This window comes from Miniopterus schreibersii (assembly GCF_964146895.1).
Source record: "Miniopterus schreibersii genome assembly, chromosome: 7".
Classification (NCBI taxonomy): domain Eukaryota; kingdom Metazoa; phylum Chordata; class Mammalia; order Chiroptera; family Miniopteridae; genus Miniopterus; species Miniopterus schreibersii.
Genome location: NC_138108.1, coordinates 68,819,055 through 68,833,226, shown reverse-complemented (window position 1 = coordinate 68,833,226; position 14,172 = coordinate 68,819,055). Strand labels below are relative to the sequence as shown.

At 47.1% G+C, this 14,172-nt stretch overlaps 1 protein-coding gene across 1 annotated transcript in view; it reads right to left on the bottom strand.

The window, feature by feature from the left end:
- The window catches only part of LCT (lactase), a gene marked incomplete at its 5' end in the record, with an annotated part of 49,625 nt that extends 35,453 nt beyond the window's left edge, over positions 1-14,172 (bottom strand). Inside the window, 3 exons of the mRNA XM_081142178.1 lie at positions 301-384; positions 5,478-5,557; positions 13,509-14,172. Of these exons, the coding sequence (XP_080998304.1) occupies positions 301-384; positions 5,478-5,557; positions 13,509-14,172 (828 nt within the window). The remainder of the gene's footprint in view (positions 1-300; positions 385-5,477; positions 5,558-13,508) is intronic.

Here is a 14,172-nt window from a genome sequence, read left to right as displayed (position 1 = left end):
CCATGAAATAGCCTATTTAATCCAGAATTTTTATTCTCAGTGGATTTCTACACAAGAGAGCAGGAGATGCATGTAAACACTTACAGTAACAAGCCGATTCCCACTATCCTCCCCAGGGAAGACCGCCCAACCTCTCGATTTTCTCTAGCGATGCTCTCAGTGGGAATCTCCCAGACACAGCTCCACAGGTCTGCTGACTGGGGGGCAGTTCAGTTTACATGACAGCCCAAGCGTGAGATGCCTAATGCGCTCCAGGAACTGTTGCCTCTCATCTTCAGTATGGGAAAGGGCTCAGCTTACCTGCAGTTCCCTCAGCTGCTGCAGCAAACTCGCCCCGCTTTGGCATTCATAAGACAAATCGAGAGAAAGGAAATCGACTGCGTCCTAGAAATAAGGAAAAAGGGGGTATCTGAGAAAAGCAATTTCAAGACGAAGAACTTCTCAGGGGGCAGAAACAAGATGGTGGTGTAGGTAACAGCTGCACCCGCAGCCTCCCGCAACCACATCAAAATTACAACTAAAATAAGGAACCACCATCACTCAGAACCTGCTGAGATCTGGCTGAACAGAACCCCCACAACCAGGGAACTGAAGAAGCACCGAGACTGGGAGGAGGGGCGGAGACGCTGGAGGATCGGGACTGAATTGGAGACTCGCCGCAGGCCCACACCCAGTGCCGCCGGTTAAACCCAGGAGGGAATCTCGGTGGTGGAGGTTTCCCGGAGGAGCAAGTGCCCCCAGCCCAGGGCTCCAGGACTGGGAAGAGACGTCCCCACAACTTTGGGCTGTGAAACCAGCAAGGACTGTCGCTGAGGGTGGCGAAGGCTGCGGGAGCCCCAGCAGCTCCTCTTAAAGGGCCCGGCACAGACTCACTAAGACACGATCCCTGAGCCCAGCGCCGGGCAGCAGCTTGAAAGGACCCGGGACACTCGGGGAGGAACTAACCTGCCTGAAACTGGGGCGAGAGGTGAAGGGGCAGCTTCCTCCCAGGCAGAAGGGCTGGCAGAGGCCATGGCTCCTTTGGGGAGTCCTCCCTGCACACAGCCCGCAGGCAGGCACCATATTTGAATCGCCAGCACCTGACTCACACCTTTGGCCCCTCCCCGTGATTCCCGGAGGCCCCGCCCCTCCCTACCTGCAGCTCATCCAGGCCATTTCCAGGGGCTTTTCTGTGCAAGTGGCCTCTCCAGCCTCATGCTTAGGACTTCCCTAAAATCTCTCAAACAAGCAGCAGCGGGCCCCATACAGCTTGGTAAGTGGCCCCAGGCCTGGCACTAGCAACAGCCTGCATTGGTTCATAGCTTAGCTTCTCCTGGACAACGCCAAGCCCAGCCCAAGTAGCAGCCAACTACGGTTTGCTGAGTAGCTCAGGCTGGGTGGCCCTGGGCAAGGCACTGGCAGAGGCCCACTTTGCACCTCCCTGGAGGCCCCAGACAGTGCACCTGGTGGTCAGACTCTACCACGCTGGATTACAACCCTACCACATCCAGGAGTGACACTCAAGGGGGGCACTTGGTGAACGCCAAAGCTCCACCGAAGTAAATCCTGATCCCTAGGGGTGTCTCCAGCACAGCAGCTCTTTGGCTGTAGTTGCAGCTGGTCCTCACAGCTGACTGGTCTGGGAGTCAATTCCTCCCAGGGACGCCAACAGCAACAAGGCTCAACTACAATAGGACAGTGCACACAGCCCACACAGGGGAGCACCTAGAAGGCCCAGCTCAGGTAACTGGGGAGGCTGAGCCACTGGACCCTTCAGGAAACCTACTACACAAAGCCACTCTACAGATTCCAGGAGACATAGCAGCTCTACCTAATACATAGAAACAAACACCTGGACGCAGCCAAAATGTGGAGGCAAAGAAATATGTCACAAAGGAAAGAACAGAAGAAATCTCTAGAAGAGGAACTAAATGAAATAGATCCAAGCAAGCTAACAGATACAGAGTTCAGAATTTTGTTTATAAGGATTTTTAAACAGACTATTAGGGAAATAACTGAGAAAATTGGTAACATAATATTAAGTACCAATTTGAAATGAAGGCTACATGAATTGAAATGAAGAATAATTTACATGGAATCAACAGTAGAGTAGAGGACGCTGAGAATCAAATCAGCAATTTGGAACATGAGGAAACAAAAAACATCAACCAGAAGAGCAAAAAGAAAAATTAATCCAGAAATATGAAAATAGTATAAGGAGCCTCTGGGACAACTTCAAGAGGCCCAACATTCGTGTTATTGGGGTGCCATAAGGGGAAGAAAGAGACCAAGAAATTGAAAACCTATTTGAAAAAATAATTACAGAAAACTTCCCCTACCTGGGGAAAGACATAGACTTACAAGTCCAGGAAGCACAGAGGGTCCCAAACAAGAGGAACCCAAAGAGGCCCACAGCAAGACACATCATAATTAAAATGCCAAAGGTTAAAGACAAAGAGAGAATCTTAAAAGCAGCAAGAGAAAAGCAGTTAATTACCTACAAGGGAGCACCCATATGACTGTCAGCTGATTTCTCAACAGAAACTTTGTAGGCCAGAAGGGAGTGGCAAGAAATATTCAAAGTGATGAAAAACATGGAACTACAACCAAGATTGCTCTACCCAGCAAAGCTATCGTTTAAAATAGAGGGTCAGATAAAGAGCTTCACAGACAAGGGAAAGCTAAAGGAGTTCATCACCACCAAACCAGCACTACAGGAAAAGTTGAAGGGTCTTCTTTAAGAAGAAGCTAATGAACAAAAGAATCTGATGAACTAAACAGATCCAGAGACACTGACACATGTAACAGAAGATCATATTTCAGAGGAAAGGGGGAAGGAGGGTGGAGGGAGGGAAGAGATTAACCAAAGAAGTTATATGCATATATGTGTAACCCATGGACACAGTTAATAATGGGGTGAAGGCCTGGGGAGGGGGTGAGTGAAGTGGAGGGGCGTCAATTGGGGGGGAAAATGGGACACCTGTAATACTCTCAACAATAAAGATAAATTAAAAAAAAAAAAAAAAAAGAACTTCTCAGAAGTGTTCTTTTTGTTTGTCCCCCATCACTGAACTGAATACTCCAAAGCAGGGTTTTTCAATGAAAGAGCAGGTGAAGGAGAAGCTGGGGATGGAGTGAGAATGTGTATGTCTCTGTGTGTTGTTGGGGATGGAGTGAGAATGTGTGTGTGTCTCTCTGTGTTGCTGGGGATACATCATCTATGTACTCAGCAAAGTGCTTGGCACACAGTAAATGCTCAATAACTGCATATGAGTAAACAAACAAGTGAATGAATGAAGTGCTGTGCGCCACACAAGGTGGATTCTCACCAAGCAGGTAAGCTCTAAGGAGGGAGTCAGAAGTCAGGGCTGCCCTGGGCAGCACCCTCCCCAGAGTGGCTCCCACTTTGCCAGGGTGGAGGCAGTGCAGCCCTCTGCCATCACCCACAGGCTCGCCAGTGATCTTTGCAGACCCTCCTGGGGTACTGAGTTTTGTTTTCATTGTGGGCTATAGCCACTGACCACTCTCAGACCACAGTTTAAAGTCCACCCCAGGTGGCTCTAGCCTGGCCCATACTATTATCTGAAAGCACAGCTCCCATGGCCCTGGTCTTCAACATCCCCACCCATGCTCCAGTGAAGGACATACCCTACCCTCGGCCCTGTCTCTGGCCTGCATGCACTCTAAGACTCCAGATTCACAGTCTAAACACATAAACAGGCCACTGTGATTCCCTCCCCACCCTTCTCAGCACCAGTTTCTAGTCATGACTAGATCATTGCCTGTCTTCTTCCCCTCATGGATGATAGGTTCTTTCAGAACAAAGACTGTGGTAATGGCCCTGAGGACAATCGTGTGTACTGTGGACTTGGATAACTGACTCACACTGGAGCCCTATGGTTTCCCAGTCAAGTTCTCATCTGTGTTTACTAACGTCCCACAAGCTGGCTCCACTTCAGCGGGACCACTCCAATCTCCCGCTCCCTGCCCACTCAGCTCCTGTTCTGTCAACTCCACACAACACACAGCCATTGAGTTTCTACCCTGAAATCACTGTGCTGGGTACAGTGGGTGGGGATTCATGTTCAAAGATGAATAAGATCCACAGAAGCTGACAACTTTTCATAGAGAGTGTTAGTAAATGCACCAGTTACATGGAGAAAAGGCAGAAACTGAGCAGTGCTATAAGGCAAGTCCACACAGGGGTCCTCAGACCCTGGAGGGGGTTACATTCACCTGGGAACTGGGGGCACCTGTGAAGCCCAAGGCTGTCCTCAGCCTCTGTGAGCTTTACTAGCCCTCCAGGTGATTCTGATAAACACCAGAACCTGGGAACTGCTGTCCAAACAAATGGCTACGGGCTTTTTTCCGGTGGGGAGAGACCACAGCAGGGTGAGCGAGGGAGAGATATTGAACGAGGCCTCCTGATGAAGCCCACCTCCACACAGACCTGAAGGATAGGCAGGGTTTTGTTGGGAGAGATTTTTTAGGAAGGCTGGCAGGATGAGCAGGGAGACAGGAGAGCAGGCAGGAAGCAGAGCACACGCTAGGAAAGAGGTGAGGTCAGAGAGGGAGCAGAGGGCCTGCCTGAGCGGCACTGGCAGGCCCTGTGGAGTTTGCACCAATTCAGGGGATTGTAACTTCCCAGCGGGGAACTGGGAAAAACTGTGCTTTTGGAAGATAATTCAGAAGCACGACATGGCATGGATTAGGGAGGGGCAGCCAGTGCAAAGGCTATTGCTCTACCAGCTCTTTCCAGGTCAGCACTTTGGTCTCCGAGTTCATGAGTGATAGCCGTTATTGCCCCTTGTAAATCAATTCAGATGGCATTCTGGCTGCACACGCAGCCTTGGCGCATGTTATTTACAGCTTATCGTGTCTGGATTGTGAGTTTCTGAGCAGGTAAATCTGAAGGCCAGCCGCTGACAGGTGGGGCCTCCATCCTATTGCAGATACAAGCCGGTGTCTGTCACAGGCAGCTCGGTTCTGTGCACGCCCTGCCGAACTACAGAATCAGCTCTTTTTCCTGATGACTTTCATTTCCACACTGCCCAGCAGCCAGACCTACAAGGGCCAATGCTTCTTAATTCTCAGGTGTTTTAACTTTCCTTATTATAATCACAGTTTAAAAGTTATATTAGAGGAGGTAGAAACCAGGATGGGTACTTGAGGGAGCACAATATTTATAAAAACAAACCGTGACCCTAGCACCTGTTTTGCTATAAACTGACCTCTCTTCTAATACGCTATTTTGGACACTTTTAATAAAATAATCAGAGCAAGAGGCGGCAAAAGCTGACATGTGGCCAAATAAGAGCTGAGGCCCCAGCAAAGGAGATTTTTGTTTTAAAGTCATTGTGAATCTACAGAACGTATACCACCCAGAAGACACTTATACAAATGTCAATCAAGCCAAAGGACAAAAACAGCTCTTTTCTAAAATGAAAATGGCAGCTTTCCTCAGATGTTGCAGATGCTGTTTCTTGGGCTGTCCTCACCTTGGCAAGGGAAGAAGTGGACGCTTCTAGCAGGAGCTCGGAGACCGCTTCCGCTCGCAGGACCACAGACAGCTTTCTGCCTGAAACCAACCAGGGGAGGAGACACAGGTGAGCGAGGCAGGAGGCTGCGGCCACGGAGGCCGCGTCAGGACTCATTTCCTACCGGACTTTCTATTCCATGGCTCCTGATATAAAAAGGGTTGCTGAAGAAATCACTCACATGGCTTAACCCTAGCGGAAAGACTTTAGAAAATAAGGCGGCTTACAAAATGTCCTTTAGAGAATGTTTCACATGGACCGGGACTCTGAAATGCAGGAACTTCTCCAAGGCAGGGGCTCTGGGGAGCTGCTGTGACCTGTCTCTATTCTCTGTATGAACATCAATTCAGCCTCTACTGTGCACTGAGGGGAAAACGATGAAATATAAACATACACAGCTCAAACCCACTTGCTTTGGCATTTGATCACCTAACAGTGCTGCTCGAATCTGTGTGCATCAGAGCCACCTGCCTGCTTGTCAGCAGATGGGTGGGCCCAGGAACCGGTGCGTTTAACAAGCTCCCGGGGTGCGTCCAATGCAGCGGTCCTCGGACCGCACTCAGAGCGCGCAGCTGTGGGCTTGGATCCTCAGTGTTTGCACTGCTCTCTAAGGCTTTGATGCACTTCAGTCTTTCTCACTGGAGTGTGTGTTCCACGAGTAGCAAAACGTAAATGTGTGTTTAGTCCCTCCAAACATCAAGCTTAGGGACTGGGTGCATGGCAGGTGCTCAGACCTGTAATTTGAAAACACTAAACAAAAATTGAACAGAACCTCAGTTTGAGACTATGTGCCCTGACTTCTCTCTTTCATCCAAATTCTTTACAGGACAGAGATCTTCCAGTCAATGAAACCACCACTATCAACCACTGCCAACTACAAAGTGCTTATTTTGATAAGTGTAATGGGACTTTGAAATCCTTTGAGCAGGGACTATCACCCAGACACATTTATTTCTCATTCTGATAAGATAACGCTGTTCCCAGTAATTTATTGATTGTGCCAATGGCTCCATTTTACCTTTCACTGATTTCCATGCTTGTCTATCATCACAGCAGCACACAGAGAACATTTGTTCTCAGTTTGTGCCTAACATTTAAAAATGTACAATTTAGCCCGGCTGGCGTGGCTCAGTGGTTGAGCGTCGACCCATGAACCGGGAGGTCAGGGTTCGATTCCGTCAGGGCGCGTGCCCAGGTTGCGGGTCCGATCCCCAGTGTGTGGGGGGTGGCGTGCAGGAGGCACCCGATCAATGACTCTCTCATCATTGGTGTTTCTATCCCTCTCCCTTCCTCTCTCTGAAATCAATGAAAACATTTTTTTAAAAAATGTACAATTTAGTACCATCTCTAGACCAATGAAACGAAACAAGGGTACAGTTAATCCCTAAGCACAATTAACCCACAAATAATTTCTGTTTGACTTTACAAACTGTTTTTAGAATTTAGACTAAACAAATGTACCTAAAGTTCCAGAAATTCTCATATCATACCAGATGATGAAACTTCCCCGATATGGCTTATGCTTGCACCTGTTCCCATTCTTAAAGAAGTGTAAAATGCAGATTACTCAAAGCTAGGCTCTCACTCTAGGCTTGCAGTTCATGTTTTCTGTGGCACTGAAAGGGGGTTCATTACTCAGGTTTAAGATAATTTATCTTGCAGTTATGTGGTTAAAATAGGTATTCATGTCTACAGGACTCAAAATCAGTATTTGTTTTAAGTTGAGAATTAGCTGTTTTAAGCCTGGGTAGAAAATCACTGCATAGCACTGTGTAAATTCCTGTCCCTCAGAGGCATTACTAGACCTCACTAAAGGATCAGCTCATTTCTGTTTCCACGGTAAAGGGAAGATATTCCCCCCAAAACCATTGCAACCTTCCACACAAAATAGCCCGTTTCCATTTGCTCCGTTCCCTTTTGGCCCAGATGCTTCAATAAAAGGAACCTGGTCAATACTGAACTGCCAATATCAATGCTTCCAGCCACTACGGCCAGGGGCGGGTGGGGTAACTGTTACCCCGATTGTGTCTCAGAGTTGTGCAGGTGGAGGACGCCGTGTGCTAGTCTACTCTTCCAGTGAGAGAAGAGCTCTCCTTCCAGCTCTGCCCAAATCCTCTCTTTGTAGGCTTCTCTGTGCTGGCACACTGAACACATCAATATGGGGTTTATAAGGCATATAGGAATATTAGAAAATAACTTTTCAAAAACTGTGGTAAAATATAAACATAAAATTTACCATTAAAAATTTTTTTTAAGTGTACAGTTCAGTGGCATTAAGTACATTCACACTGTTCTGCAACCATCACCACCATCCATCTCCAAAATTTCCCACCCCAAACTAAAACTCTGTATCCACTGAACAGTAATTCCCTGTTTTCCCTCCTTCCAGCTTCTGTTCTTCTTCTGTTCTTCTGTCCTACCCACTGTTCTTCTTTTTGTCCCTGTGAACTCGATTATTCTTAGTCCCTCACGTAGGTGGAATCATATAATACTTATATTTTGTGGCTGGCTTATTTCACTTAGCATAATGTCTTCTGGGTTCATCCCTGTTGTAGCACATGCCAGAATTTCATTTCTTTTTAAGGTTGAATAATATTTCGTTATTTGTATAGCCCACATTTTGTGTACTTATTCACCCATCCATGGGCATTTGGGTTTTCCCCACCTTTTGGCTGCTGTGAATAATGCTGCTATGAAAATGGGTATACGAATATCTGTTCAAGTCCCTGCTTTCAATTTTTGGGGGGTATATACCCCAAAGCGCTAGATCATATGGCAATTCTATGTTTAATTTCTTAAGGAACTGGAACACTGTTTTCTACAGTGGCGACATCATTTTACATTCCTGCCAACAGTGCACAAGGGTTACAGTTTCTCTATACCCTCACCAGCACTTGTGATTTTCTTTTCTCTTATTAGTAGCCATCCAAAGGGTGTGAAGTGGTATCTTATTGTGGTGGTGGTTTTTTTGTTTGTTTTTTGTTTGTTTGTTTTTTAATCTTGTTGTGGTTGTGACTTGCACTTCTCAGCGCATCTTTTCATGTACTTGTTGGCCATTGGCATGATTTCTTTGGAAAAAATATCAGTTCAAGTCCTTTGCTCATTTTTAAATGCAGCTGTTCGTTTTGTTGTTGAGTTAGAAGTTTTTAAAATATATTCTGGATATTAATCTCTTAACAAATATATGATTTGCAAATATTTTCTCCCATTCTGTGGGTTGCTTTTTCCCTCTGTTAATAGTGTCCCTGGATGCACAAAAGTTTTTAATTTTGATGAAGTCTAATTTATCTACTTTATTTTTTGTTGCCTGCACTTTTAGTGTCATAGCTAAAAAATCAGCACCACATCCAATGCCATAAAGTTTTTGTCCCAATGTTTTCTCCTAAGAGTTTTATAGTTTTAGTTCTTATGTTTGGGTCTTTGATCCATTTTGGGTTAGTTTTTGTACATGGGGTAAGGTAAGGATCCAACCTCATTCTTTTGCACGTGCATATGCAGCTTTCCCAGCACCATTTGTTGAAAAGACTGTCCCCCCTCCCCTGCCGAGGGGTCTTGACACCCTTGTTGAAAATCATTTGACCATATAGGTGAGAGTTTTTTTCTGGGCTCTCTATTCTATCCATTTGTCTATATGTCCATCCAGCCTTATGCCAGTACTATACTGTTTTGATTACTGTAGCTTTGTAGTACATTTTGGAATCAGGAAATGTTAGTCCTTCAACTTTGTTTTTTTTTTCAAAATTGTTTTGGCTATTTGGGGTCTCTTGAGATTCCATATGTATTTAAGGATGGATTTTTCTATCATTGGGATTTTTTTTTTAGTTTATATATTTTTATTTTTTTAATTCTCACCCAAGGATAATTTTTTCCATTGCTTTCAGAGAGAGTGGAAGAGAGAGAGAGAGAGAAAGAGAAAGAGAGAGAAAGAGAGAGAGAAACATCGATGTGAGAGAGACAACATTGATTGGTTACTTTTAGAGTCCAACTGGGGCCGGGGATCGAGCCTACAGCCAAGGTACGTGCATTTGGCCAGAATCAAACCCAGGACCTTTCAGTCCATGGGCTGATGCTCTAACCATTGGGCAAAACCAGCGAGGACTCTATCATTGGGATTTTGTTAGGGATTTCATTGCACCTGTAGATCACTTTGGGTAGTACTGACATTTTAACAATATTATGTCTTCCAGTCCATGAACAAGGAATGTGTTTCCATTTATTTTTATTTTATTTAATTTCTTTCAGCAATGTATTATAGTTTTCAGTGTACAAGTCTTTTACCTTCTTGGTTAAGTTTAGAAAAGAACTTTCAAAAAGTATTTATAAGAGGGAGCAGAACTCCCCACTCCTTAAGTGTGGGCTGTGTACAGTGACTTCCTTCCAAAGAGCACAGTGGAGATATCTGGCAAATGCTACCTCAGCCAGGTGATCAAGATTAACATCAATAGCCATATATCATGTTGATAGTATGTACGTTTTTTTTTGTAATCCTCACCCAAGGATATTTTTCCACTGCTTTTCAGAGAGAGTGGAGGAGGGAGAGAAAGAGAGAGAGAGGGAGAGAGGGAGAAACATCGATGTGAGAGACACACGTCGATTGGCTGCCTCCCGCTTGAGCACCAACCAGGGCTGGGGACTGAGCCTGCAACTGAGGTACGTGCCCTTGGCAGGAATAGAACCCATGACCCTTCAGTCTGTGAACGAATGCTCTAACCACTGAGCCAAACTGGCTAGGGCAATAGTATGTACCTTTGATATGATGTGATAAAAATGGCACTTTATTCTGTGATCTTCCTCCCCCAAACCCGTAATTCCAGTCTATCCTTGAGGAAAACATCAGACAAATCCCAATAGATACAATCACAAAAGACCACATATTATTCCATTCATGTGAAATGTTCAGAACAGGGAAATCTATAGAGACAGTTAATTAGTGGTTGGGATAGGGGAAGGAAATGCGGGGGTAGGAATGTGATAGCTGAAGGTTACAAGATTTATTTTTGAGGTGATAAAAATGTTCTAAAATTGACCATGGTGATGGTTGCACATATCTGTGAATATACTAAAAACCATATTAAAATATACCAAAGACTTTAAATGGGTGAATTGCATGGTATATGAATTACATCTCAAGAAAGCTATTTTTAAAAACAGGTATCCTATAAAATACCTGGCCAGGACTCCTTGAAACCGTCAATAAAAACATATCCTCGGGTGAGGATTAAAAAAAGATGTGATAGGGAGGAATATTCAAGTAGATGTAATTGTGCTTTGTTTTGTTTTGTTTTATAAACCTTCAACCCTCCCATTTATTTATTTTTTACACTTTTAAAATTAAGATATTCATATAGCATAAAATTCACCCCTCCTGAAAATAACATAAAATAATATTTAATGTCAACTTTAACTGAAAAAAAATCACCCCTTTAAAGTATACAACTCAGTGGTTTTTAATATATTCACAAAACTATGCAACTATCTCCACTATTCCAAAACATTTTAATCACCCAAAGAGATTCTGTGCCCAGAAGCGGTCACTCCCATTTTCTTTTAGCCCTAGATTTTGCTAATCTACTTTAGTATCTCATAGAGCTGCTTAGTCTGGACATTTAATCTAAAGGATATCATGTAATGTGTGGTTTTTGTGGCTGAGGCTCATCACGCTGCGGCATGTATCAGTACTTCACTCCTTTTAAGGCTGAATAACATCCCACTGTATGCATATGCCTCATTTTGTTCATCCGTCAGTTGATGGACATTAGGGTTATTTCCACTTTTGGTTATTACAAATAATGCTGCTATAAATGTTGGTAACACATTTTTGCCTTGACATTTGTTTTCATTACTCTTGGATGTATACCCAGGAGAGGAGTTGTTGAGTCATATGGTGACTCTAAAGTTTAACTTGAGGAACTGCCAGACTGTTTTGCAGAGCGGCTGCACCATCAGTCATTCCCACCGGCCGTGGGAGGGGGCAGAGAGAGGGGAGGGAGGGGGGAGAGAGGGGGTTGGGAGGGGAACGGGAGACCACCTTTTGATACAGCAAAGAGATGGAAGAGAGAATTTCTTTTGCTTCCTGCACTACACTGGGGCGGACAGCCCAGGGACGGTGAAGAGGGAGAAGATGGAGAGCGGGGAGAAGGAGCGCTAGCAGAAAAGAAGGAAATGAGGAATTTAAAAAAGAAAGAAAAAGAGACACAGCCTCCAGTAACCTGATGGAAATTAAAAATGAGCTATGCAGCCCGGCTGGGTGTGGCTCAGTGGTTAAGTGTCGACCTAGGATCCAGGCGATCAGGGTTCGATTGCCGGTCAGGGCACATGCCCGGGTTGCGGGCTGCAGCCGATCAATGACTCTCTCATCATTGATGTTTCTAGCTCTCTCTCTCCCTCTCCTTTCCTCTCTCTGAAATCAATAAAGATATATTTAAAAAAATAATAAAATAAAATAAAGTGAGCTACGCAAAACATCTTCATAAACATGTGTGTATAGTTTTATAATTTAAGTAGTTCTGTGGAATCTGGCCTCGGGATAAGACACGCTCCTTTGCCTGAGAGGAGGCAGGCTCAGCGCCGCCTTCTCCAGAGCTCACTTTAAGCAGTGTCCTCAGCAGAATCACTGCAGGCAAACTTACTTGCTCATCCACCCCAAGGTCTGCGTTCCGAAGAATCCAGTTTCAAATCCGGCATCTCCTCACGTCCACCCTCTGCTCCCAGTTCGCTAAACTGACGGCGGCCGCTGGTCGCCCCACCGGGGCCCCAGGCTCTCCAGGTCTCCGGCCAGCTCCGGCCTTGCCCTCCGGGGGCTCCCCAGCTGGCCCCAGTCTGCCTTCCTCTCAGCCCTGCCAGAAGCAGCCCCTTCCACACTCACACTCCTTTCATCTTCCGCATAGAAAAAACAAGTTTAACCTCTCTATAATCAAATACATGCAAGCGGAGAATATAAGGAGATCATCGTTTTTAGCTGCCAAATTACCAATGATAAAAATAACGACATCATTGAACCCAGGCTGAAGAACAATTTTATAAACCATTATAACTCTTCTGGAAGACAATTTAGCAACATGCTTTAACGTCTTAAAGCATGCACATCTCTTGACCCAGTAATTTCAATTCTAAGACTCTATCAGAAGAATTTGTCAGAAGCTAGGCAAGCATTTATATATAGGCACGTTTATAATCTGTAATGGTAAAAATTAAGTAAACATATATGAAAATGAGGGCGGGATTTTAAACTTTACGATCCATTCCTATTATTGGAACCTATATGACCGTTGAAACTCATGCTTTCAAAGAGATTTTGATAAAATGAGAATATACTCACCAAGTAGAATATGCAGGTATGCACATCTTATATGCTATGCGTGTAGCATAAAAACAAGAGAGCACGTATAATCCCCAACCGGTTCTCAACATTGGTGTACCTCAGATTCTCCTAGAGAGTTTATGAAAAATCACAAATGTCCTGGTTCCGCCCAGATCTGCTGAATCAGAACCTCAAGCTAGTTGGGAAGCAAGAATACGGACAACTGAAATTACGCTCTTCGCACCACCATCAGTATTGCATTATTTTCTCTCTGTCTGTCTGTCCCCGCTGGAACGCAAGCTTCAGCCTGAATCTGCAAGTTGCTTCGCATAAGCAAAGGGGAGGCCGAGGGGGGCGGGGGGGCCGAGGGGGGCGGGGGGGGCTGAGCCTCGCGGGGGTCGCGCGGGCGGGCGGGGCTGCGGCGGCCGGGCCTCGGGGGCGGCGCGGGCTCCGGCCCGGCCGGGGCGCGTGCGGGGGACTCCCCAGGGAGAGCGCGCGCTGTGCCCGGGAGGCCGCCCCTCCTGTCGGCCCGGGGGATCCCCGGTATTAACATGGGGTTAGTTCCTCGCGACTGAGAGACCCGACGGCGCTGCTGCGGAAGAGCGCGGAGATGCCGAGCCCCGCGGTGAGGAGGCGGGGACGGGGCGAGCGCGGCCGCCGCGGGGGGGGCCTCCAGGGCCAGGCGAACTCACCTGGGGAAGCGTACTTTTCGTGGAAAATCTCATAGGCTCTCCTGTGGGCGTCCGCGAGGGTCTGGAGACGCGAAGATCTTGATTTCTGGTGGGGAAGTTCCCTTATCGCCGCCTCCAAGTCGCTGAAAGTGAACCAGGTTTCAACCAGGTCCCCGAAGGCGCGGAAGGCGAACGCGGCGTAGTCGGCAAAGCGGCCGGCGAAGGCTTCGCTCCCGCGGCCGGGGCGCGCGCGGGCGGGGGCGCGGGCGGGGGCGGGGAGGCCCGCGCGGTGCAGGACGCCCAGCGGCCGCAGCCCCGCCGCCCTCACGGCCCCCAGCAGGCGCCGGTAGCAGCGCACGGCGTCCTCGTCGGGCTCCTGGGAGCTTCCCGCGGGGAGAAGCTGCGCCCACGACAGGAACACTTTATAATGGGTGACCCGGACGCCGCGGACTCCGCGGAAGTACCCGGGCAGGAGCGCGGGCAGGGGCTGGCGGCACGCGGACACGCCGGCGGCCGCGGGCGCGGGGCGGGCACCCGGGCTTCCCCGCGCGCCGCTGGGGTCGCGCAGCACGCGGCCGGGCAGAGGCCCGGCGGCCCAGAGGAAGCTTCCGTCGGGCTCCCAGGCCAGCCCCCAGCACGGAAAGCTTAGGAAAACCGCCAGGACTGAGTTCCAAGTCGGCTCCAT